This window comes from Drosophila tropicalis, unplaced genomic scaffold, assembly GCF_018151085.1.
Source record: "Drosophila tropicalis isolate 14030-0801.00 unplaced genomic scaffold, ASM1815108v1 contig_393, whole genome shotgun sequence".
In the NCBI taxonomy this organism is placed as follows: Eukaryota; Metazoa; Arthropoda; class Insecta; order Diptera; family Drosophilidae; genus Drosophila; species Drosophila tropicalis.
Window position 1 is genome coordinate 3,783,417 of NW_027172855.1, and position 25,653 is coordinate 3,809,069.

Here is a 25,653-nt window from a genome sequence, read left to right on the forward strand (position 1 = left end):
AGACAAGTCAACAACAAGAGACCAAAAGACCCAAGAGTAGGAGTATCGATAACAAGAAAGAAACAAAAGCAAAGTAAAAGGAAAAAAATATACATATATACAAATCAAAAACAAAATGGAAAAAAAAAAACAAAACAAAAGACCCAAGATAAGCGAATTACAAATGAACATTGCAAATGCTGATAACACGAATATCAAAAAAGTTTACATATTGGACCAAAAGTTAGAGAATGCGAAAGATCTGGAAGGGGGATTGGCATTGATTGGCTTGATTATACCAAAGGGGACCATTTATAATTGGCTACTTTCGAGTCAACTCACGCATTTCACACCACGTTTTCTTAGAATATTGCAAAGATTTTGCAGTGTTCAAAAGTTAAAAGTACTTTTTATCACAAATCATACTAAAAATATAATAAAAAATGTGTGTGTGTGCGTGTGTTTAAATTTTAACAAGCTTATGCTATATTTTGCTAGTGGCTGGAAAAAAAAAACCTGTCCGTCTGGCTTGTTTGCAGCACTTTATTGGTTTCGGATTCCCCGAATTTTGTATGAATCATCATCATGATTGTGGCTCGACAAGTCAATTGTATCTCACAGATACAAATGTAACTATGTGATACCATTTCGTGAGGTGCGCGCCCATGCGGAAATTGGCTACTACATATGGAGCTTATGATCCATGAGAGACAGAGAGAGATAACAAAGGGGTAAGAGACAGACTAACATATGGAGAGAGACATGGAGATGTAGAGGGAGAGGCAGCCCAACAAATTTCCAGTCACTTTTCATTACATCACAATTTCCCCCGAACCAAAGTGCAGCTGCCGAGTTCCGCATGCAACATTCAAGTTGCCGAGTTGATCAACAAGTTGAACTGTCTTCCAAGGTTGCCCACAGCCTCTCTCTCTCTCTCTCTCCCATATGCAATTTCACAAATAAGAGAGCTAGCGAAACTAAGAGAGATACTGAACAAAGTTTTATGGCTAGAAACAAGTGAAATAAAACAAGAGCTGACAATTAATTAATTAATATGCCAGCGATTTGTCGGTGTCGTCGTCGTCTGAGTCTAGTTTGTTGCTGTCGTCATCGTCACTATCGACGCCATCGCCTGGAAATTGCACACAACTTTTCCAGTTTCTGCTGGCAGCCTCTGTGCTATTAGTTGAATCTACATGTCGTATGTAGATGTGCATGGGATGAGTCTCACATAGTTCTAAGCGAACGGCAGACTAATTGTTGTTGTGCTGCGTATGTATGCCATATTTCAAAACCCACTCACGTTATATAAAGCACACAAATACCTACATACTTACAAAGTAATACGTACGTATTTGAAGAACAAAATATTTCTATCTAAATGTTTTGTTCTTATATAAAGCAGAGAAACAAAACTAGAGAACTCAATTGTTGAAGCGTGTAAGCCATTTGATGACTTGGCTATAAATTGTTTGAAGGAAATATTGTAAACGTCATTTATTTTAGGCTTTAATCTTAGATTTATATTATCTGTCCTGTCGTTTTAGAGTACAAAGTATTCACAAAACATAAACAATGACAATTAGATACACTCCTTGAGCACTACAAGGCATTTTTGTACTTTGGACAATTTGTATATGTTATATATTTTCTGATCGGCTGGATTTTGATAAATGTTGTGGATGCTTCAGTTAGAAGTTTCAATCCAAAGTTTCATATCAATAGCTCAAAGAATAAAATAATAGTTTTGGATAGAAACAGACAAAAATGACTCTTATCAATTCGATTAAACACTTATAAAGAATACGAAATAGAGGAAATAATAGTTTATAACTACAAATATCAAATCTATTAATTCAAGTTTGTTTCAACCTATAAGGAAAGTACCCATGAGATGTAACAATAGCGTCCTGGGGTGGCGCTAGATGAGTGTCAGAAGACCTACATATTTTGCCACAAGAACTTTAAACACAATAAAGGAGGCTACAGCAGGTCCAATTTCCTATCATCTACTCCCTTCGCGGTAACATCAGATTGAATGAAGTCTATGACAAATAACTAAGGCCTATGAGGGGTTATTCCAGCATGCAGCAATCTTCCTGCAGACAGTCTAAGATAAAGAATCTGATGCCTCAATCTCTATCCTTGCAGAGGATATTATAATATTGATCAGATGTTTGTGATGCACAGAAGAAGACGAAGTATACGTATTCTTGAGAAGACAATATAGCCATGTCCGTCTATCTGTCCACCGGTGCGTATGCGTATTATTCAGCCATCTTAAAAGCTATCAGAATAAATTTTTTTCTTTTGGTATTTTTTTCTATTCGTTTTATTTTCCTGGAATAGACCAAAAATGTCGTCAATGCTTGCTGAATACACCGAAATTGGTTCTTTGTGTTATATTCACAGTTTTTGTACTCTTCAATTGAAAAGAGTAAGCCATTTTATGACTTGGGGAAAGAAGCATTTAAATTTGAATAAAATGAAAATATATAAATTATAAAAACTAACAAAAATTCTTAAATATTTGTGTACTAGAGGTAAATTACAATTCATTGAATAGTTGCTAGATACTATATTAAAAATAACATGAGGGAAAAGCTATAAACAAATCACATAAGAGATGGTCTTACTCATTTTGAAACAGTTCTTGTAAAGAGATGAACTCAAATACAAAAAAATGTAAATATTATATTAAAATATGTAAAGGTGGGGAAATAGTAAAACATTCCTTGAGAAGTAAAACGTTTTAAGAGATGTTTGTAGATATTTACCCTTTAGCAAATAATACGTCTAAGTATTCTCAATACTTTTGTACTTTCCATGAAAAGCATGGCCTTTTGCTTAATCCTTTAAGCTCATATTCGCCTTAAGATAAGACAAATTTACAACTAACTACTGCAAATAAGCTTCTCCATAACTTGAGCCAACTGTCATTATTACACCAATGAAAGGTAAATAGCCAAAAGCCTTAATAACTGGCGCTATAATATCCTGAATAAACCCACAGGGCGTATTAAAATATTTAGTTTTCTACAGGACTTGCACTTTGTCAGTTGAATAACATATTTCCAAGTGATAAACAAACCACGCAACTTGAATTTACATTATTCTGATGAATTATTATATCAATTAATTTGAAATTACTCGAGACAAAGTGGTATTTGGGGTGGGTTACGGAACTACACGAAAAGGGTTGACCTATTGGACCCAATCGCTTTCAATCGCTTCTTAAGCCCATTTGGACTAGCTCCTGCGCAGAGTCCTGAAAGTTGACTACAATTCAATGTTCATGTGTAAAACTAATTAGTCCATTATGTAGCTACTAAATTGTTTTCACTTTGTGTGGTAACAACAGATTAGGTAAATGGCATGCAGCTATAAATAAACCAAAGTTTGAAAAGTAATTACAAACCGGTTCATGGGAAATCATTTTTGAATTAATCAGTAGAAGCTTTTGTTATTAATCCAGTTAACGTAAGTTATCCTCTTTAAGATGGGCTGGGATATTTTTTTTCGATATTTTAAAGAATATTGTCTATACATAGAAAGAACTTTTTGTCTACCAGTTTTAAAACGAAAATGATTCTTTGATTAGCTAAATAATTTCTATTTCTATTAAAGGTAGAAACCTATTAGATCATTTAGTTCCTTTCTTTCCTTTTTCGTGGGTGGGAGCAAGCAGAATGAAATGTATTAGTCCTTTTTATTCCTCCTTGAATGTACGGAATTTACACCCATGAAATATGTTCTTGGAGTCTTCTTTATTGTAAAAGAAAGCTCATGCCTTCGGACTGGATCGTGGTTCATTCAATATTTTGAAATTCAACCCTTTGCGACCATCTGGGCTAGACCACGCCCGCTGCCCGTTTCTAATACTGTTTAATTATATATAAAAATTCTTTCTATATTTGTAATGCATTTTTCTGTTGAAATTCTAAGTGAATACGTAGAAAAGTATATTCTAAGAATATAGAACTTAGAGCTGATTGCAAGAGTTAAAGGTTTTTAGAAGTTAAGACGCACGCCTTGATTTTATGACAGATCCAATCTGACCAATCAAATATTGTTAAAAATGTAAATCTTAAAACCGCAAAACGAGTCGTCATCGTTTAGTGTGACGCTAACTTCGATCAGATTCATTGAAATGAGCAATTAATTACTTTTTCCCAAGACTTAAGCTTTATGTTGATCATCGTATGTATAATTAGGTTCGATTGATCCGCTTTGGGAAAAACCCATTTCGCTGATCAATGTAATAAAAATATATTTCGAATACTTTTCAATGGAGATGGAGATGGAATGGCCCATTTATTTATGCCTCTGGGATGTTTGGAGTTTTGTAATAAACAAACGCAAAACACACACAAATCACTCGGCGAAGAGTCGTCATTATTTATAGATGTCTATATTCCAGAACTCACCCGAAACTAAAATTTCTTCTTTTTTTTGTTTTTGTTTTTGGCCGCAAGTATTGCCACAATATTTATTAAACAGTATGTGTTTATTCGTTTAGATATTTCTTTTCAATTTCGTAATATTTTCTCTCGTACGCGCACAGCACAATAAATAAACACACTTCGATTTCGATCCGATTTCAAATTTCCAATTGCATTTTCGAATACGTTTCGTTAAGAAGCCTCCTGTTTTTTGAGTTTCCTTTCTTTAGCCGAGGAAAGAACCGCTTGCCAGCAGCGTCGAACCGTTAATGAAGTCGTATCAATCCGTTGCCGACAACAATTTTGGCAAAGACTCCCAACAAACAACATTGTCGTAGGGCAAGAAGCTTTCACTTTTTGTTCACTGCGCAATCGCAGTAAGGAAAACTCTGTGTTTTCCTCGGCTATGGTGAAAAGCTCACATTCAAAAATAATCATGAAAATCAAACAAGAAAAAACACTAAACATTTGGCGCCCAATGTGGCGTGAAGAGTTCACTAGCCGCAAGCATTTTTCTTAGCAATTGAGCCGTATATATATAATCAAATGGATCCTTTTCTATCTATGTATCTGTGTGCGTGTGTGGGAACACACCGGATGTGAATAAGCAAAGGCCATCCATATGATGGAGGGGTAGGAGTGACATGAGCTAAATGACAACCACAGGATATTGTTGCTGTTGCTTTGAACTCATATTGCCAATTTGTTTTCATGGGATTTTTTGTTTCTTTCATTTGATGTCTACAGTAATCATAACCAATTAGACTATTTCCATAAAAAATTATGTAATTTGTATGCCCTAAAAGTGGGTTATTTGGACTCCAATCGATTTTCAATACCATTTATAACAAAATATTAGAATGCAGTTAAGTCCAGTGAGCCAAGTTTTCACAAGCGTATTTGCTACTTTTCCAAACCTTTTGCCTATTAAGTCGAATGTCCTAAAAAATCACAGTTTTCGACCGATTGCTCCTACGAGATAGTCATTCGATCTTAATCAAATTTGTAACAGTCTTTAAAAGGTTTACAAAACAAACAAAAATTGTTTATTTTTACACTAATCGTGACTTTGCCGTTTGTATGGGGGCTATACGATATTGTGATCCGATCCGTTTGAATCCAATTGTACAATGCAAAATCCTTAAACCGTTCAACTTTTTGAATCTGTAACTATGTAAATTTGAGGTGTTTTCGAAAGTTATGTCTTCTCTGAATATTTGATTATCAATTGACTTTTATTTGTATATATAGATTTAGGAATCCAATTTGTAAAGTTAATAAAAGTCAAATTTTTGCTGGTCAGTTTAACAATTTAATAATGACAAATAATTCAAATTTAAGCCAAAAAAACTAAACAAAACAATTCAAATAGAGAAACAAAAGAGGATTACAGAGACATCGTCATCTATCGCAAGGGGAGCCTGGTGGGGGGGTTTTCTGCTGACCAGCAAATATGTCGCAAATCACCAGGGATTCAAATAGTTTTGGGGCAATATGTTGTCTCGGTGGTAGAAGGTGTTTATCGAAAACGAGGCGGAGTCCCTGGAAGAATTAAGTGAGCAACAAAGTGTAACATATCGATTATGTGAACCTGATACGTTTGACTCTCGTTCAAGTAGCGGCGAATCCTTTGGCCCACAGTGGCAGCAAAGCAGCTCTGAACGGTTTTCAATGCTTGGGTCCTTTGCTTTAAGTCGGCTTCAATGACGGCCATTTTTTCCAAATATTTCTTCTTCTGCTGTTGCAAGACAAGTTTGCCACGTTCTACATCTTTTTCCAACATCAATATTCGTTCTGATAGGGTTTCATTACTTTCGCTCAATAGACCCACAGTATCCGCTTTAACTCTCAACTGAAGCTCGTCCATTTCCACCTGCTCGAGCAAATCCTCATTCTTATGTAAAACCTGCTGATAATCACGTTGGAGTCGGGCCATTTTCTCCGATTGGGTACGCTGCTCAGTGTTGGCATAGAAGAGATCCTTACGTGTGCTGTCCAGGATTTTTTGTAAATTTTCATTTTCCTCTTTCATGGAAGCCAAGTTGTTAGTCAATTGTTCCTTCTCTTTCTTGGTTAGTTGAAATAGACTATTAAGATCATCATATAAAGCTTTTTGGGTGGCACTATCCTTTTGGGCTTGCAATACTTGACTGTTGAGGATTTCATTGGAACGCTCGTTCATAGCGAACATCACATTGGTCAAATGCAACTTATTTCGGGTCTTAACGAACTGAAACAGGCGAATGAAAATGTAAGCAAAGGAAAGGTTATGACACTTGGGCATATTCAGAAATACTCACGCCACGTTTTTGGACTTCCACTTGCTCAGAAAGTACACGCATTTCATCCCGTTGACGACGAGAATGGTACAACAATAGAGTATTAAAGATGCGCAAGTTGCCCGGACGCATGAAACGATCACGCCCAATCTTATGAAGCGTTTGAACTTCAAAAACCTCGCGAGTCTGACAGATCAAATCTGCTTCCTTCAGTAGCATAATGGTTAACGAACTCGATGACCCACCATTACCATTCCCAGCATGGGAATTGGATAAACGTGGAACCATTTGACTATTGTAAGTACGAAGTGCCTCCTTAAAATCTATTTGAGAGAGAGATTTACGCGAACGAAAACACACAGATAGACATGGTGTTGCGACATCCTTAATGGCATTGCTAGCCACAGGCGTGTCCTTTGTTTCATCATTGGATGGTAAAATTGTATAGCTTACAGCTCCTCCATCACGTGAGAAAGTGGTGGTCAGTGAATTATCGGATGAAGATGGCGTTAGTAGAATCGCATTGGGTTTGTCTCTGGCCAACTGCAACTGCTTATTTTGCTTGTTCTCCTTGTCGGCAGAACTAGAGAAAAGTATATCGAAAATGTTCTTACCAAACCTTATGAATAAACCTCACCTCACGACTGTCGTCTTCTGAACACGCTGACTGAAACTAGGCGGCTTCTTCAGTTGCTGACCGGCAATCAGAGGCTTGTTGTAGGCAGCACGTGGCGAATTGTTTTTGTGTGCAAGTATTCCACTGGACTTTAAGTCCTTTTGGCGTATGCGTGGGCTTTTTAACGGCATTTTCTTTTTTCACTATTTTTATAACTAAATTTTTTATGAAAGTAAAATGTTTAGAAAAAAAGGAATTACAAATAACTGATTTTTGGATATTTCTTTATTTTTTTGTTTTTTTTTTTTTTTACGTTGTGATCAGAGAAGTTAGATTTTAAGAATGATATGTATTGGAAAATCTTTAACCATGTAGGAAAACAAAAGTCTAAGGGTTAAAGCACAGCCTACTAAAAGTTCAATAAATGAAAATCTTTAGATACAATTTTTCTAGAGAATCAGATCTGAGATTTCATCCTTAGCGAAATCTTATACACTAAATAAGATATACTCTATAAATGTCTTATTTACTTTGGGTTTACCTTGAGGTTGATTTTGAAGTTCAAATCTGGTCAACTTCTTAGAAAGTGTTACTGCTTATCAAGAATCAGTCTAGACCTTGAAGATTAAAGACTCCATAAAACAGCAAGATCAAAAGCTTTATCTAGTTTCGGATTCTAAAGTGCGATCTGTAATCAATTGAAAAATTGTTGGAATATAACAATAGAAATTACCAAATGGTTGTTTCTGAATGGTCGAAAACTGAAGGTTGGTCGAATCTTTTGCAAAAGAATATTGATAGGAATGTATATATTTTCAGTGCCAAATTAGCCATATAGAAGTATAAGCAAATACCACGAGCAACGCCTAGTTTTGAACACTGAATGTTTAGTTTATTCTTTGCATGAGCAAGATTAACTTTGTGAAAATTCTGAATATTCTTAAAAACTCTTAAGTTTACAGAAGGTATAATAGCAACAGGCGCCGCACGACTTAATCCGGCTCTGTATATTTTCTTAATTAGCTAAAAAACTGTATAACAAAATCATGGTAGACATGCATACTTCTAAAACGATTAATTTATTTGTAATTAAACCTAAAAACACACATATTACAATTTGCATAAAACAGAATTAAAATCAAACTAACAACCATTCGTTTTGTTTTGTTTTTTTTTTTTTGCTGACGACCAAGTCCGAGATAAGATTTAAGGTTTCAGTTTTATGTGGATATTGATAGATTTGATATTTGCAGATCTTCAGAATTGAGTCGCAGCATTTGCTGATCCTCGGAGTTGATGCGTACCAATTGCTCGCTGTCAAAGCTAAGCAAATTACTGATCGTTGGACCATTCTCTGTGTTGTTATTGACATTGTTGGTGTTGCTGCTGTCGTATTGCTGCATGGGCGTGGGATGTTGCTGCTGTTGTAGTTGCTGTTGTTGCTGTTGCTGCTGCTGCAGATTTTGTTGAGTTTGCTGTGGGTAAACAAGGTATTTGAGCATTAGAAGAATTAGTTTCAAATGAAATGTTAAAGTCAAAGTCTTACCAAATGATTTGTGGTTAAATTCCATTGCAAATTATTGGCAGCACCTGCTCCAGAAGTTAACAGATTGTGCATTGTGAAGGGGTTATTGAGATTGCTTATATTGTTGCCGTTATTGCTGCTGACAGCATTGTTGGGAGCTGCCGTTGTACCAGCAGCAACGGCAACAGCAGCCGCAGCAGCAGCAGGTGAGAATTTAGTCTCCCAATGGGCAGGATTACCAGCATTGGCAAAAGGATTGGCATGGAATTGCAGAGACTGTTGCTGTTGTTGGTGTTGATGCTGCTGCTGTTGCTGTTGATGTTGCTGCTGTTGTTGCTGTTGTTGTTGCTGCTGCTGCTGTTGATGTTGCTGTTGTTGAGCCATCACTTGCTGGGCAAATGGATTGTAGTTCTGTCCAATTTCCAGATTGCCTGCAGCAGTATATTGTTGTCGTTGTTGTTGCTGCTGCTGTTGTTGTTGCTGTTGCTGTTGCTGCTGCTGCTGCTGTGTATGATTTGGTGACATGAGCTGGGGATTTGTGGGCGTTGGTGCTGCTCCTGCTACCTGCATGTTGTAGGGCGAAGGTGTGCTATTCTGATTATAGTTGCTCGATGGCGACAACGGCTGAGGCGAAGGTGTCAGCTCCGGCGGAGCTCTATATAAGCCAAATGGCTGAGGTGAGGTATCTGTGTAAGAAGATATGTTTACAAATCCCTTAACTCCACGACAACATTGTAAACTGATGGCCAGTACTTACCTCTGGGTTCGGTTTTAATGGGCGGAATATTTTGCGCATTCCAACAATTCATGTTATTTTGTCCTAGTTAGGCAAACAAACAAAATATTTGATTAATAAGCGGTAAAAAGAAAAAAAAAAAAGTAAATGCAAATTAAATATTAATATTTAAAACAAGCCCACAGCATTAACAAATAGCAAAAACAAAAAACAAAATAGTATTCAAAGAAAAAACATAAAAAACAAGCACATAAACAAAAATATATTTAAAAATTATTTTAGTCATGCAATTATTTTTTTTTTAAACTTACGTTTCGAAAATCTAACATCTTAATAGAAAACAAAAACTCTTCTGCAAATGATTTTTTTAGTTTTCTTTTTTTATTGTACTACATTTTTTATATATATATTTTTTTTTTATAAAATCTTATTAACAATTTAATTGAGATTGCTTGTTTGTTTTTTTCTTTGGTTTATGGTTTTATAAAAATATCAAATTTTTTTCGCATTTTATAAATTTTTTTTTAGTAGAAAAGACGACAATTTTGTGTTTCTTTTTTTGTGGACAACAATTTATAACACATATATTGTGTATATATATGTATTTATACTAATTTATATAAGTTTTGTGCAGATTATTTCGTTATTTTTCAAAATTTTGCATTGGCTCTAACATTTTCTAATAGTCTATTCGATACGAGTACTCGTTAAGTTAAGTCTTTGGTGTACGACAAATATTAAATATTTAGGTAGATTTACGAGTATTTAAATTATGTGTGTATTTATTTGTGTATATATATGTATGTAGGTAGGTAGTTAGATCAGCTGATTTGTAAGTACAAATATAAGTTGCTGCTGGAAAAAAATACCCATAAGGAGCAGCAGCAGCAGCAGTTCGACAAAGTTTCTTTTGGAGGGATTTGGGCCCTTGGGCGTTAAACCCAAAATAACAAATACAAAAACCTTTAAAAAGGTTTATTTATCAAAGAGTTTCAATGTTTAGAACCTCTTAATAAACCAACACCATCATATAAAACACTGGACGCCAGACATACACACACACACACAGTAAGAAAAACAACGGTAGAACCATCACCATTTAGATAATATACCCAAAAACACCACCAAAGTTGGATCTAGGAATGCAAAATGAGGGAAAATGTGCCCCCCAAAGTATGCAATAGACAGTTGAAGAACTTTTTTGTCATTTTTGGTTTGGTCCTGTGAATTGAAAATGCCATTTAAAGACAAAGTTTTATCTAAAGGACACTCAATGATGACTTGCACTGCATATTGCATACTTTAGGGGTGTTATTAACCTCATTTTATATCTTTAGATTCGCCAGAATTAACCATAGGTAGGTAAACCAAGAAAAAAATCATTGAAAACTTACTACTATCCTGATGATCATTCTGTAATTGTTGTTTCTGCTGTTGTTGCAGTAATAAGTGCATGGCATCGCCAGTCTTTTGACGTTTTCGCCTCAAATGTGCTGGATCTATAAAAAACAAATTTGTTTCGATAAAATAGTTTGCCTGGTATTTTATTACCCAAACGTGAGCGCAAAAGTCTTGCCAATACAACAATTAAAAAAAATATTCGATTCAGCACAGACTTTTCCACTTTTAAGTACACAATTTTTGAGAGTGTCCTTTAATGTTTTTAATGGACCTCATGACAAATATCAGCAGGATGCTGCCTAGAAAAACAATTTCTTTTTTTCTTTTTAGGTTTTTGCGATGGTTACAACTTTGATTTACATCGCTTACAAATTACCAAATACCAATATGTTTGGATCTAAAATCAAATACAAATACAATTGATTGTAAGGAGAGCCTTCATATACTCTAATCTATATAGAAGGACTCTCCCAGGTATGGGACTCTTTTGGTTCCAGGATGGAGATTCTCTACTCCAAATATTACAAAAAAAAAATCCATTTGGTTTTCTCATGCAGTCGTTGGATTACTCGTAACAAAAATTTAAAAGTACTAAGGATATAATCAAATTCGATGGCCTTTTCGTTTCGAGTGCCTAGTTTATTTTGTTGGCCGCCGCTAAACGCTTGGCCACCTCGTCGGGGGTTAAAATCTCTCCAGCATCTACTGGAGCATAATACGCAGAGTTCTCATCAAATTCACTGGCCGTCGCCTGAGGTGGTACACTTGTGTACAGGGCAAAGTGTTCCGCTTCGGTGAGATCCAAATTGGGATCCAGTTTAACATTGAAATGCGCTTCAATTGAGTTAACCAAATTGTGTAAACTCTGACGATCGGCAATGGCCACCAGTTCCATGCCGCCCTCGCTGATGGGGATATCAGCAAGCTGGAGAGCCGATGCAGTGCGTCTGTCTAGATTGCCACCCACGGTAATCGTACTCGAATTCGAGTACGCCTCGTTTGGTTGATGATGAGGCAAACTGTTGGCACTGTCACCCTTCAATGGTATGTGAACAACATCAGCATTCAGATAGCCGGGTCTTTTGCCCGACACACTGCTAACACTACGACCAACAGGTTTGCCTGTCTTTGCGGAGCCGGGTTTTTTGCCACTTTTAACAGGACTGGTATTGAGAGATTTGTTGGACTGCTGCAAGGCTTGAGCTCCTGAAGACTTGGTTGAGCGGACTGAGGAACGCAATGGGTCTTGCGAATTGAACGAGCGGACACTTGCCTCAGTGCCAGGGGCATTCAATTGTACACAACTTTTACTGTTTTGACTCAAATCGGGTTTGCTCTTTCTACGATTGAAGATTTTCGAAAAGAAACCAGGTTTCTTTTGTCGCGGTAGAGTATTAAAATTTGGATTCTTCTCTTTGGCGGCAGTCGGAGCGGGTGGCAAACTCTTTGTGGGCGCCGTCAGTTCCGACATCCGAGGATGTATTACGGGAGGCGGCAACCGAGGCTTCTCACGCGGTGGCGGGACAACGCACTCATCATTGCCATTTGCCTCAATGGAACGATTCTCGGCATTGCTATCCTGTTTTCGCAATCTCTTCGGAGGCAAAGGAGGAACCTTTTCTGCCTCAGGACGTGAAGAGTTTACCAAGTTCTCATTGCCCTTTTGGGAATTAACCTCAACAGGATCATAATGCTGAGCATCTTCCGGAGCACATTGTGACATTGGTGGCGTTGGTGGCATAATATCATCCATTGGTATAATTACAGGATTCTTAAAAGCAATTTGCAAACTCGTATAGGTAGCGGCATCATCAAAACTCTCCTCCACTTGAAGTGGTGGACGTTTATCCAAACTATCCAATTCATTTTGTATGGTATTTCTATAGGTATCCCTTTGGATTTTATAATCTGTATAGATTTCATCCAATTCGGCCACTTGTTCGAGAAGTTCATTTAATGTTTTATCCTCATCCGTAATCTCCAGTTGAGATTCCTCGACAACAGCATCCACAGCATCGTTTTGACCATCCACAGCGGGAGGACTTGGCTCATGTGGTTGCTGTTCGAACTCACTGGATTTCATCCATTCGTTGATTTTATCATTTGCAGACAATGGACGTGGTTCCAGCTGTTGCTCCAAACCAAGTTGCTCCAACTCACGCACTTTTTCATCAATTATAATGTCAATTTCTTTCTCCTGTTCTGAACGCACTCGTTCCGCTTCCGCTTCTGCCTCGGCATCAGCATCGGCTGCTTCCATATCGGCAGGAATTTGATCAACTACGTTCAATTCCGGCTCTTGCAACTCTAATCCTTGGAATTCCTTTTCTTGCAGCTCTAATTCTTGCTCTATTTCCGTGACCGGCAACTGTGGCAAATCGTGATCATAGTTCTCCACAAGATGCGGTGTATCTAAATCAATGACCTCAATTCTTGGCGCCTCTCGCTTAGTATCCAATGAAAGTATTTGCTGAAATATATCTTCATCCGGCTTACGCTTCAGATGACGATGCAGATTCCAGAACGTATGTTTACCTGAATCCAATGGCACATATTCAAAGGGTAATGCCTCGCTGGTAACACCATCCGATGGCCGACGCAGCTGTATGAACACCTACATAGCATATAAAAAAATTGTTCAGTCTAACTAATGGTAGAGAAATGTGTAAAGTAAAGATGTACCTTAGCCGGTTCCGTAATCTCAATAGAATGATATCGCGGGGTCTTGAATGTTATGGCAGTCTGCTTATGGACATCTGTGTGTTGAAAATCACCGAAAGCCTCCCAAACACTCTGTCCGTTCTTCTCCTCAAAGAAACGCACTGAGATATCCTCTTTGGCCACCTTTTCGCACAGCAATATGATTTGTGTATTGCCCAAAACACTTGCCGAGCAACTGCACAGGCGACAAATGACCAGATCGGACATGGCCTTCTTATCGAATATGGGTTCAGATACAACCGGAGGCAGGGGCGATGTGAAACGGCCCTTCTGCTCGCTCTCCATAAACACTTGAAAGCACAAGCGAACCGAGTTCAGATCAATACTTGAGGGCTGGAAACGATGCGAGAAGCCGGCTAAAAGAAACGGAAGTGCGAAGTCAGAATAGAATATTCCTTATGAAATTTCCAACTTACTCTTAAACGGATCGACTCGGATCTCCTCGCGTGCCTTGAGCGCTGCTTCAATATCCTTTTTCTTAACACATTGTATACCCAAATTACTGAATACAGCGCGCATTGTCTCGCTATTTATCTCCAGAGTGCAGACTCCCTTCTTACAGCCTTCTTTGCCAACAAGATTGTGCGGATGAGGACTGCAAAACAAACAAAAAATTAGAAAAAGGATTAAACTAAAGTCACAATGTTTTTTCGCAAAAATCTCACCGATATGGCGTGTCCTTTGTGACACAAGAGACCACCACAACGGCGCGTCCCTTGTAGCCGACAATCTCTATGGTTGGATAAGTTTTATTCTCGGGAGTGGAATTAACACCGGGTATGGAACCAGCCGAACGACCCTCGCACTCATAACGAAAACGCAAGGCCTTGCCAGCCGGCTGCTCTGTGATCTTTACATAGGGTTTCTTTCGCACATTCTTGGCAGACTGTGTCAATTGCTGCGATTGCTGCTGCTGCTGAGGCTGCTGCGATGGCTGAGGCAGTCCATTATAGTTAAGGGTCTGGCCATCAGGTCCAGGGCCAGCAGCGCCCACATTACTTTGATTTGGAAACATTTCGAGAGCAAAATATCAACTGAAAAATACAGAAAAAGAAAATCATTTTTGAATTGGATTGGATTGTATCTTTTATAATATTTCCTCCTTTAGTTATGACCTTATTAATATAAGTTTTACTTGATTACATGAAAGATATTTGTTTGCTAAAACGAAAGATGATTGAATCGTGTCTGAAAGTTCCTTTCATCTTTCACTTGCTCAAATTCTTGGCAATCTATGACGAAAAGTCTTTTAAGTTGCCCGTCAAATGATGACGATGAGTGCATTATACCAAAAATAATGCCACAATACTTATTTACAGAAATATATATGTATATGTTTTGTTTTGTACTATGATTTAATTTCTGCAAAATATAGTCTCATTAAATTATATATGCTTACAGCAAAGGCTCGCCAAATAGAACCACTTTGTTGTATTAGAATTTCATTTTTATTTTCTCGACCGCTTTGGATTCCAAAATAAATGGATAGAAGGTCGATTTCAGTAACGAAACAAATTGACTGCTGAAAATTTAATATTTCAGTTCGATTCCCCGCCTAACTTAAATGATTTGAGACTCCTAAAATCTTTTTTATGAATATTTAATGTCATTAATTCTTTCGATTGATCCTTGTATGGGAAAATGACTTGGAAAAACTGTTAAACATGACTTTTTTTTAAATTAATAACAAATTGGATATATTTCTCGTTATTAGAATATGGATTCCTATCTATCTCTCTATAAAAATATACAATTTTATTGGTTTTTCATCTTTGAATTTCTCTTCTCCTTCACAATGGACCCTATTTATGTCTTTATTTTGGAATATATAGCGATGAAGTACAAGACGATTCCATTTTCAATATGTATTACAAACTCTCTTTATAAATAATGTTACAAACATCTGAATGATTCGCATTTGTAACAGTTTTCTCTTTTTATATGTACAATGATGCACGTTTTGCACGAGATTATGACTAAATCAACGCACCGATTCGTCAGAAGTCCAGCAATCAACTAAAAATGAATGATGAAAAGAAGTCTCTTCTCTTAGGTCGTTGATGGCCACCCAACTGGTGATCAGCGGGGAGGGGAGACACAATATTTGCACATTTCGGGGGTCATTAAAAGTATACATATATCAAAAGTCCAATGCAATCGATGGATGCATTTGGAACACATGTTAGCTGCGTCTGGCCAGGTCTAGTCCGGTCGAGCCGCAATACCTCCGGACGCGCATTTAAAAATAACATTTTGCGTAACTCGCAGCAGCTCTGAGAGTATGTTTTTTTCTCTATGGTCCATCAGTTAATACATATATGCAAACATATAGACACAAATGTACATACATATGTATATACATATATATAGTTCGTTTCTCGCCAAAACTGGCCACCTCAAAGCTTTTTTTTTTTTTTTTTTTTGTTCAACGATTCCATACGCCACAAAATTGGCGTTTTATCAATGATCGAGCAACAATTCTGGCCCGCTTGTCGTTGGAAGACTAAGTAGCTCTATGACCTCAGACTTTCAATTTTTGTCAACGTCTAGACATTGGTCTGCCATTAAAAGAATATACGTCAATGGCTGCCGAAAGACAACAAAAATGACCAAGACCATGTCTTGGTCTGCAATAGTCTACTACGGCATGGGGTAGAACCAGCAACAGCCTCAGACTTGGCCAATGGTTGGAAATCATATTGAAAAAGAGAATGAAATTTACATAAAAATACAATCCTTAAGAATCTTATAATCTTCTACATGATTCAATTCGTTCTAGTTAAAATAAAGAATCTTATCATTTCACTGTTAAAATTAATATTAAATTTACATCTCCAAACAGTTTCCAATATGTAATGTATAACTTTTTTTAAAAAACCAATTAATTCTTGAATATAATCTCATATTTATTCCATTTTGATCGGGTTAAGTAATCTTACTTAATTATATTTAATATCTAAACATTATTATTTTGAAATCTAAGAAGAATAAAAACCTTTTATTTTCTTTGATTTTTTACATAGATCAAGTTTATGTGCTAGAATATATCCTCATATCTCTATATATTTATTATTTTGCTCGATTTTCCATTTCCATGTATGTATATATAAGATGTCTATATAAAAGTATTAAACATGTGAGTCACACATTTAAACAAATTTTAAAATATGACGTGGATCTTGTTTAAAGAAGATTACTAATCAAAACGGAAACTTATATCCTCTTATATCCAGATTATTTGGAATATATTTTCTCCAGTACCTAGACTAAAAACCCTATGGATATTTCAAATTCTAATTAGTTAAACTAAACAAAGTTAGCTAAAGCAAATAAAATTCTTTACGAGACATCCAAAACGGATTTAAAGATTTTAGAAAAAAACTTCAAGTAAATATTTGATTAGAATTCAAAAGGAAAATGCTTGGGAATTTTTCAAACTCAACTTGGGGATAAATGAGATCGTGTGTTTTATATTTTTAGGGTATTTCCTTGAGTTTGGCTGATGAATTAATTAACAAATTGATTTGCATATTGCAAAGATCGCAATGAATAAATAAATATTCAAGGGAATACCCTTTGATTGGTATAAATCTAGAATCTTGATACTAAACTAAATGTAAAAACATTTTAATATATAAATCATTATACATTGAAATTGCTGTCAGATGTTGTCTTCTTCAATTTCTGATCATCAATTAGAAATGAAATCAAAATATTTTTCCATGGCGTGTGTTGTTTTTAATCATATCAAACAGTTTTAAGGCTCATATACTTATAACAAGCAGACTTAATAAATTAATCAACTGAAAACAAGACTATTTTTGGCCAAACTTTTTAAACACACACACACACACACACAATGTTAGTGGCACTACCAATAATTCATTTGTATTTCACAGTTTTTGGCCAAAAAAACCAAAAAATTTTGCACGTCATACCAAATGTGCCTGTCATTTCTCGAAAAATGTTGGGCAAAAAGAAATTTCAATTTCAAAATCATTGAAGGAAAGTATTACATCACTGTATAAAATATGTTTTACTTTGATGTTATTGAAAAGTGAAATTGAATTGTTGATAGAATTTATTTAGATGATTTATTTTCTATAGAAAGTTGTTATCAACTTTCTTCGGAAAAGACTTTTTGACCCACAGTATTCTCTATCAGAGAAATTTTGGTTTCAAAAAATGATAATTACCAGAGAATTTATATTTTATTTTGTCACTAATTGTAAGTACAAATACACAATAAATATTCACACACACACACACACACACACACACAGATGTCAGTGTGTCAGTTTTCACCGGTTTACACAGGTCCGGAAAAAAATATATATTTATTCTATATATAGGGTTTAATGTATTGGTATTTGTATAATAAGTATATATATATCCACTATATTCACGCGTTGTCTGATATATTTTCTTGATCGAACGCACACGTCTAGAGCTCTCGCCTAAAGGCTGAACACTGAATCGGATCATTTTCGAAAATAAAAGTTTTTATCAACGCTAAAGCGAAAAAGTTTTGTCATCGAAAGAATATATGTAGAAAGAAGCTTTCTTCTATTTTTGTTTTTCACATTTTTCACATCTTTTTTTATTATACTTTTATAATTTTTATTTGTTAAATACATATATCTTTTATGCTTGTGTATATATCAAACATATATATATGTAGATTCATGTAGGTTCTCGTATATATGTATTTATTGCTCGCTTTCAAAGAATTTGCTCAATTTTTGCAGTTTTCCCAAATTTTCAGGGAAATTTGAAAATAACCTATAAGTAGTATGTAAGAAAAAGTGTATTATCCATTCAATGGAGACTTAACTTTACACTAACTTATGTTTTACAATATATTTGGAAGTATTTTTAAGACAAATTTTAATTTTTGAATATTGTTTAATCTAGTTCCTAGTATTGTTGTTACTTTTCTTTCCAATGTACTTCAACTTTTTAATGTTAGTCACTCTTAAACATTTTCTTGTGTATTCATTTACTAGACGAAAAGAAAATTGAATTATTGATGTCAATAAACTTTGTACAGAAACTTGTGTTAATAGCCAAATGTTCGATCGATATAAAAGATCTTGGCACGTGGTTCACCAAAAATCATTAAACTATATCGTAAAAAAAAGTGTTCATCAAGAATGGTAAAGGGTTAAAGAACTCTCTACACATAAGCACCTAAATACATAATATCTGTAAAGATTTTTCAAAACAATCAATGCGAATGTATGTATACACAACAGAGCAAGTATGTACATATATAAATTCCAAATGTTGACTCACAATGCTTGAGAAATAATTCACAAATTCATTCAACAAAATCAAGAAAAAACCATACAAAAAATTTGATTATACGAAATATATCCAAAAAGAGATGCCAAGGTGAAAATTGCAGGCAAAGGTAAACGTTAGATGAATGCATTTAATTGAAGGTTGTTTATTTAAAGGCATCTGGCTTATAATGGCATTTCCGGTCAACATTTTCCGAACAATAACACGACATTTGTCAATCTTTTCTTTGCCTTCAGGTTGTTGGTTCTTTTCGCAGAGAGTTTTCTTTTCGTTTTCTTGGCGCCAGTTCATAATTGTACAAATGTGCAGAGACGATAAAAATGTATAAACAAAAATGTATATTATGAAAACATATTTCCAAGAAATTCATGATTCATTCTTTGGTTGTATTTGAAATTTTCGGATATGCTAGGAATTCGCTCGTGTGCCCAAATATTAAAAGCAAAAACGAATCATTCACAAAACGCGTGTTTCCTTAGGTTCATAAACCAAAAAAATTATTGAGTGGATATAAATGATCTGCTATAACAATATTTATCAATATACAGTCAATCAAGTTATGTATGTAGGTCAGTTACCCCGAGTGATCTAATTACCAAATAAAAGTCAAGTTTTCTTTTTCCTAATCAAGTTTTCAATATAGATTTTTAGAACGTTTCTATCCACCTTTTTCGCATTGCATTGTACAAAGGTGGGCAAGGCATTGCAATGGGTATGAAAATGCCCCCTAAAGTATGCAAAATGGATTCAAAGAATCTGTTTAAAAATTTAATTTCATTGTAATACCAAAATGTTTGACATTTGGGGGAAGAATATTTCCCTAATGCATACTTTTGGGAGCAATCTTTGACAAATTTTATGAAACTTCCAATTTGTTATGTAAAATCAATAAATTTGAAATCTATTTTTAAAAAATTTGCAGAATTTTACTATGTTTTATCGGTTAGCAACATACAGTTTAAGAATTATGGGAATAGAGTATGATCAATATAGAAATTTGTGGGAAGTTTACAGTTTTTTCGCTTGACATGAAATATTTTTCAATTTTAATTCTAACACATGGTCAACTTGGTCATTCAGTGGGAACTCTATTAATAGTATTAGCGTATTTACGTATTTAGATATAAACAATAGTAGATAAGCTACCGTTTAAGTAGATATGGTTCTAAATGCGTATAACATTTGAACTGATAGTAAATACCTATATATGTATATCCTATCCTACCTATACTAAATCGATGATAAGAAAGTGGGCAATGATAACGTCAATTGAAATGCAATCCCCAAAAAATATAAAGACAAATATTTGATAAATTGTTTGCCAAAATATCAATAATAAAAATGCAAACCATAAAATTGATTAATGAAAGTTTACCCTTCAGATAGTTATCGGCTGTTGAAGAGCTCTTTCAAGCCAAAACATTTCATTTAAACATTTAATCTTATGCAAATTTTATACAATTTCTACTCCAACTAGTTCTTTCTTCCCTCCTCTTCTCCAAATTTAGTTGTTTTGGCGCCAGCACTACAAATTAAGATTAAGATCAACATCAAAGTGGAAGCAAATTCTTAAAAGATTTTGCCCAGAATGAAAACAAGTTCTAACTAGTCGAGGAGTTGGTTAAAACGAACAACCAAAGATCGAGACGGCGCCAATGTTTTTTTTTTTTTTTGGTTTTTGTGGATGAAATTTTTTAACGATTATTGGCGTCAAGCAATTTACAGCTTAAATAAAACACAATAAAAATTATACGCTGACAAATCGATGGAACTAGCTCCAAATTGACTACTATCCAAATATCATTTCGAATTGGTTGCAACTGAGAGAATTTTTGAGTAATTGGAAAATCAATGGAGATATAAGTTTGAAATTTGTCACTAACCAAACGGATTGAGTAATCGATAGGATAACGAATTAATCACAAAATATCTGAACATTATATCACTCATGATTCATAGTTATATGCATAACATTATATGAATACATAATATTTGTAGAGCAACTTTTTTATCAATTAGAGTTCAATCTATAAATTACATGAACACGTACTTCATATCTTATCTCAGATCCCAATTCTATATATGTACAAAGCACTATATAGTGTAGATATTTTATTTTTTCTATCACCTTAAGTACTGCCATTTCACATGTACGACTGGGTATTAAATACAATTTAATATTATATACATATATATATGTATATATCTGATGATTGATGTTTTCCAGCGGCTAGAAGAGAGGGGGGCGGCGAAGGTGTCTATCAGACCTTGATTTTAGCATATTGGGAAAGTTCCAAGAATGTTGGTTCTCCTATTGACTTGGCCTTTAGATCTCTCTCTCTCTCCCTTGCACTCTCTCTAATGTTAACTATTTTTTATACAGATACGTTTGCTTGTATATATATACATAGTTTTGATGACTTGCGAAATTTTCACATTTTTTACGTTATTTCTTGTTGTTGCTACTTTTTAACACAAAGTTTAAATATTGAATATGAGTCAGCAGCAAAAGTAGCAGCCGGTTTTTGCATTTTACAGGCACCTCGAATTAGCCTTAAAAAGCCTGTTCATAATTACCTGCAATTTAAACTCAAGCACCAGGCTAAGCCATGACTAAATAGTTCTATGTAACTTATTTTATTTCATTATTATTCTTCAACTTTGTTTCCACAAATACCACAAACGAAATGGGTATTAATTTTTTTATATACAATTTCTGTTTTATTTCATTAAGCAAAGTTTGCTTTACAAAAAATAAACTCTCGCACTCGCGAACAAAACAATAATAAATTGAAACGAAAGTTTTCCCGACGACAACACAACCGTTAGCACATCGAGTCGATCTTAGAATGAATTGAAATTGGAAATTCTAGACATATTTTTGACTGGCCCAACGAACTGCAAGTGTTTGCCGAACGCGTATTGAAGAAGCTAAAGCTTTTTATACCCAGTAGTCGTACACACTAGAATGGGTATATTGGATAACATGGAAAATTCGACACATTCCCAGTATATGAATACTCAAGAGGGTTTGGTTCATCATATCCAAAACAACAACTGGGAATATTGAATACCTAACACATTTACTTTCTAATGGGTATCTCACAGTCGCCTATTTTTGGTTAATTTGACAAAATTGTTGTTACTTTCTTCTTCTTCTTTCCCCCCCAACTCTTGTCTGGGCTCTCGTGCCGAGAACTTTCAGAACAGGCACAAGTTGAACAACAACAAACTACACTCAGCCCATGTACACAGGTGTTTTAGTTATTGTTTCAGTTTATCGTTTAATGCAAACGGTAGATTATTTAATACGCATTTATAGAGGGTGTGTGAGGCGGGGGGGGGGGGGTAAAGGCGGTAAATACTCACCATATACAAATGCCCACATGTACACGATATATAGTAAGCTTTTTACCCGGCTCTTACACTGGAAGCAATTTTTGGTGAAAACACCACAAGATAACTAAGAATCGATACTGACTTTTTGGTTTTCCATATTAAATGCAGAATTTGACAAAGTTTTGAGTAAGCCCCAGCATTGGGAAAATGACTCAATGTCAAGTCAAATAGGAATAATGCAAAGTTTCATATTGATTTATTTCATTGAGATTTATAAGTAGTTTATTTTTACTTCCAAAATTTGGGAATTACAATTTGAAAAATGAACTTCAATCTTACAAATCACAATGAAAGATAATTTATCAAAAATTGCATTTTAAATTAGTAAACACCAAAGTGGACCTATGTATATATTTTTAAGCCTTTACAAGCATATATACGAAATTTTAACGGTCAATAGAGGTAAAACCCCAAATTTTAGTGGTAATTTATTTATTTATTTACAATTTTAGATAAAGTAATTAATACTAGACCTAAAGGAAAAAAAAACAATGAGTACTAGCTACAAGACCTTCGACTCTTTTTAGTGGTAAATAGTAGGGCAAACTTTTAATTTAGTGATTGGCAAAGTTAAAAAATTTGTATTTTTGGTTCTAGGCAATCAAAATATATTATTTTTCTAGGGTAATTGGAAAATCTGTTATAGATATTCAACATCTATTAGTTTTTATTATAAAGAAAACTAAAAAACGATTTTGAAACTCGTTTTTATCAAAGGAATTTCCTAAATTTTGATTCTTAATAAAAGACTTTATTTCATTAAGAAGTTTTCCAAAGAAACATATTAAAATAAATAATGTGGCATCCAACTTGTGAAATTTTCAGCTCATTTTCAGAAACCTTAATTACTTAATAATGTATTTTCAACTCACCTTAATCAAAGAGTTAATTAAACTATTTTTGTGTAGACATCGAGTGTTGTGTATTTTTATATTTAAATATTATTCAAATCACCTAAAAATAGCACTTGGTATTAAATATTATTTTTTTTTTTTTTTGTTGTATTTTTCACGTTTTTCACTAAACAATTTTTTTTTTTTTTTTTTTGTAGTTGATAAACCAGTAAGTGAGAAAAAAAATTGTGGGTCGTTATGTAAATTAGTTGAACAATAATAATAATAATATATAAGCAACAAACTAACGATTAAATAAAATAATCGATTTATATATATATGTATATAGGATATAATGGTACAACACAAATAGTATTACGGAAACTGGTTTTGTTGATTATTTATTATTATTTAGTAAATATTTTAAGAAATATTTTGATAGTTTGGCTCAATTTTCTCAGGTTTTAGAAAGAAGAGTGCGATAATCGAAATTCCATAAATTTCGTGGTGTGGGAGGGGGAGGTGATGTAGGGGCTGGTAAATAAGTAAGGTAAGAAACCGAGTTGTTGTAGGTTTCTATTTCTATGTTGTTGTTTTTTTTTTTTTCTAGACGAAAGCGAGAGCCAGATAATACAGCGAATATGTATGTATTAGTGTGTGGGAGCATAAGAAAGAAAAAGAGGGAGAGAGGGAGAGATAAATAACGTAAGTGAGATAGAAAGAGGGAGAGAGATGGCCAAAAGTGAGCGCGCGCGCTTTTATAATGACGTCTGGATTTCTTATGGGGAATTCCGGGCTTTATAAGCTATATGCGATCATCATCCTCAACATCATCATCATCATCATCGTCATCATCAACATGATTTTGTTTTTATTGAACCAGTGGCGGCGGATTTAATTTATTTTAATGGCATTTTCTAACTCTTTCTCCTCTCACTCCAACCACCAAAACAACAACAACAACAACCACATGGCTTAATTACAAAATACTCCCAATGCCTTTTTGCTGTAATCTAATCGAACGAAAATTGTGAGCATTGTAAAAATAATTTCGTTGTGCGGTGTGTGTGTGTGTGTGTGAGAGTGTCTGGTGAAACCTTTGAGCCAATGACAATTTCAATTTTTTATGCACCTTCTTTTTTTTTTTTTAGTTTTCCATTTTATTTTTATTTTTTATCTAGCATGCACAAGACACAGGTTTTGCACTTGAGAGAGTCTTTTTTGGGAAAGGAGAGTAAAGAGAGAGCGAGAGAGAGAGAGAGCGAGAGCTTTTTATTCACGCGCGTATGATTATATATTATATTTTTTTTAAGAAAAAAGGTTAAATAAAACTAAAAAACACAAATACACACATACGAATAAGTTAACGACTTTCGTTAGCGATCGACCCGATCACGATGCCAGCATATAGAAGACTAAACGATACCGACTAACAAATAACAAAAAACAAAAAGAAAAAACAACAACAACAACAAAACACGTTCATATCGTAGACGCCATTTCAAAAAAAAAGATTACCGCAGAAAAAATAAAAAAGAGCTTTTCGGCTTGAAGTTTTAACCAAAAGCACTTGAAGCAAGGCTTAAGAGACCGACACAGAGAGAGAGATCTTAAGAGCGACTTTATGACGTCACAAAACTCATGAATCTGAGCTGAGTCACGTCCTCAAGACAATCAACGCCATTGTTAAAGTAAACTCATACATAATTTCTTACAGTGTGACGGCAGCAAGTGACTCATACATATAGGGGAAAAGCTCTTTTTCCGCCGCTTTTATGAATGAAAATGTTGAATTGTTGCTGTTCTTTATTGTGACCCCACTACGACTGCTACCACACCATACACCACACTCCACCCGCTGTGGATTTCTACTAGTGGCGAGGCCTGATTCAGCACAAGAATTCCTGGAAAAGGATATCATCATGCAACGGCATTTGTTGTGGCATGAATTTCCACTTTTGACATAACCCCGGAGGAACATGTAGCTTGTGACTCACATGGGTCCCGCAATTTGCTTTCACTTTTTTCGTCTGAACTCTGACATTAAGGATGCCAATTTTTCATGGAATTGAAAAGTGAAATTATCTAACAAACAAGCTGCTGATTCATATACGTACATAGTACTCAGAGCTATCTGGTAATGGGGGGATTAATTGAAATAACTAATTTTATAGTTAAATAAAGATTTTCATTGAATATTCAAAATTGACTTGGTTTTAGGTATCAAAGTGGAAGTTATGGTCCGCCAATTCTAAGCGAATTCTCTAGAGGTTTGGATTATTTCTGATTTTGATTCAAAGGATTTATAGGATCAATAGTTCTTATGAAAACTATATTATATAGTAGACCCATCGTAATGAAATTTGGCACAATCATAAAAAAATTTACTAATTTCATGACAATTGAATAATAATATTT

General features: G+C 34.8%; 4 protein-coding genes across 5 annotated transcripts in view; all 4 read right to left on the reverse strand.

The window, feature by feature from the left end:
* Window positions 1-4,673, reverse strand: part of LOC137572769 (dorsal-related immunity factor Dif-like) — a 32,795-nt gene extending 28,122 nt beyond the window's left edge. Inside the window, exon 1 of the mRNA XM_068284592.1 lies at window positions 4,407-4,673. The gene's annotated coding sequence lies outside the window, so the exon portion shown is untranslated. The remainder of the gene's footprint in view (window positions 1-4,406) is intronic.
* A 964-nt stretch (window positions 4,674-5,637) lies between these two features.
* Window positions 5,638-7,655, reverse strand: LOC137572835 (girdin). Of its 2 annotated transcripts, none has more exons than XM_068284677.1 (4): window positions 7,338-7,655; window positions 6,722-7,283; window positions 6,013-6,651; window positions 5,638-5,963 (listed from the first exon to the last, which is right to left on the reverse strand). In XM_068284677.1, the coding sequence occupies exons 1-4, from the start codon at window positions 7,505-7,507 to the stop codon at window positions 5,823-5,825; spliced, it is 1,512 nt and encodes a 503-aa protein (XP_068140778.1). In that variant the 5' UTR covers window positions 7,508-7,655; the 3' UTR covers window positions 5,638-5,822. The 2 variants fall into 2 exon arrangements, with proteins under 2 accessions (XP_068140778.1, XP_068140779.1); XM_068284678.1 differs by having other exon boundaries at window positions 6,020-6,651; window positions 7,338-7,652.
* Window positions 7,656-8,376: 721 nt separating this feature from the next.
* On the reverse strand, window positions 8,377-24,609 carry LOC137572621 (embryonic polarity protein dorsal-like). The gene is made up of 10 exons (XM_068284368.1): window positions 24,592-24,609; window positions 23,275-23,356; window positions 14,365-14,733; window positions 14,116-14,294; window positions 13,661-14,055; window positions 13,514-13,592; window positions 10,972-11,076; window positions 9,599-9,661; window positions 8,863-9,527; window positions 8,377-8,791 (listed from the first exon to the last, which is right to left on the reverse strand). The coding sequence occupies exons 3-10, from the start codon at window positions 14,712-14,714 to the stop codon at window positions 8,537-8,539; spliced, it is 2,091 nt and encodes a 696-aa protein (XP_068140469.1). The 5' UTR covers window positions 14,715-14,733; window positions 23,275-23,356; window positions 24,592-24,609; the 3' UTR covers window positions 8,377-8,536.
* Window positions 11,084-13,508, reverse strand: LOC137572971 (embryonic polarity protein dorsal-like; the record flags this gene model as incomplete). The annotated part of the gene is made up of 1 exon (XM_068284834.1): window positions 11,084-13,508. A coding segment is annotated over one exon (1,896 nt), but the record flags the coding sequence as incomplete, so codon positions are not given.
* Window positions 24,610-25,653: the final 1,044 nt, after the last annotated feature.

Excerpts from the sequence above, each read along its gene's own strand:
- LOC137572621 (XM_068284368.1), bottom strand. The coding sequence starts at position 14,714 with ATGTTTCCAAATCAAAGTAATGTGGGCGCTGCTGGCCCTGGACCTGAT. Across the intron at positions 14,056-14,115 it reads CCGAGTCGATCCGTTTAAGA|CCGGCTTCTCGCATCGTTTC; the intron begins GTAAGTTGGAAA and ends CGTTTCTTTTAG. Across the intron at positions 9,662-10,971 it reads GAATGATCATCAGGATAGTA|GACAAAATAACATGAATTGT; the intron begins GTAAGTTTTCAA and ends TTGCCTAACTAG.
- LOC137572835 (XM_068284677.1), bottom strand. The coding sequence starts at position 7,507 with ATGCCGTTAAAAAGCCCACGCATACGCCAAAAGGACTTAAAGTCCAGT. Across the intron at positions 7,284-7,337 it reads CAGAAGACGACAGTCGTGAG|TTCTGCCGACAAGGAGAACA; the intron begins GTGAGGTTTATT and ends ACTTTTCTCTAG. Across the intron at positions 5,964-6,012 it reads ACGAGAGTCAAACGTATCAG|GGACTCCGCCTCGTTTTCGA; the intron begins GTTCACATAATC and ends TAATTCTTCCAG.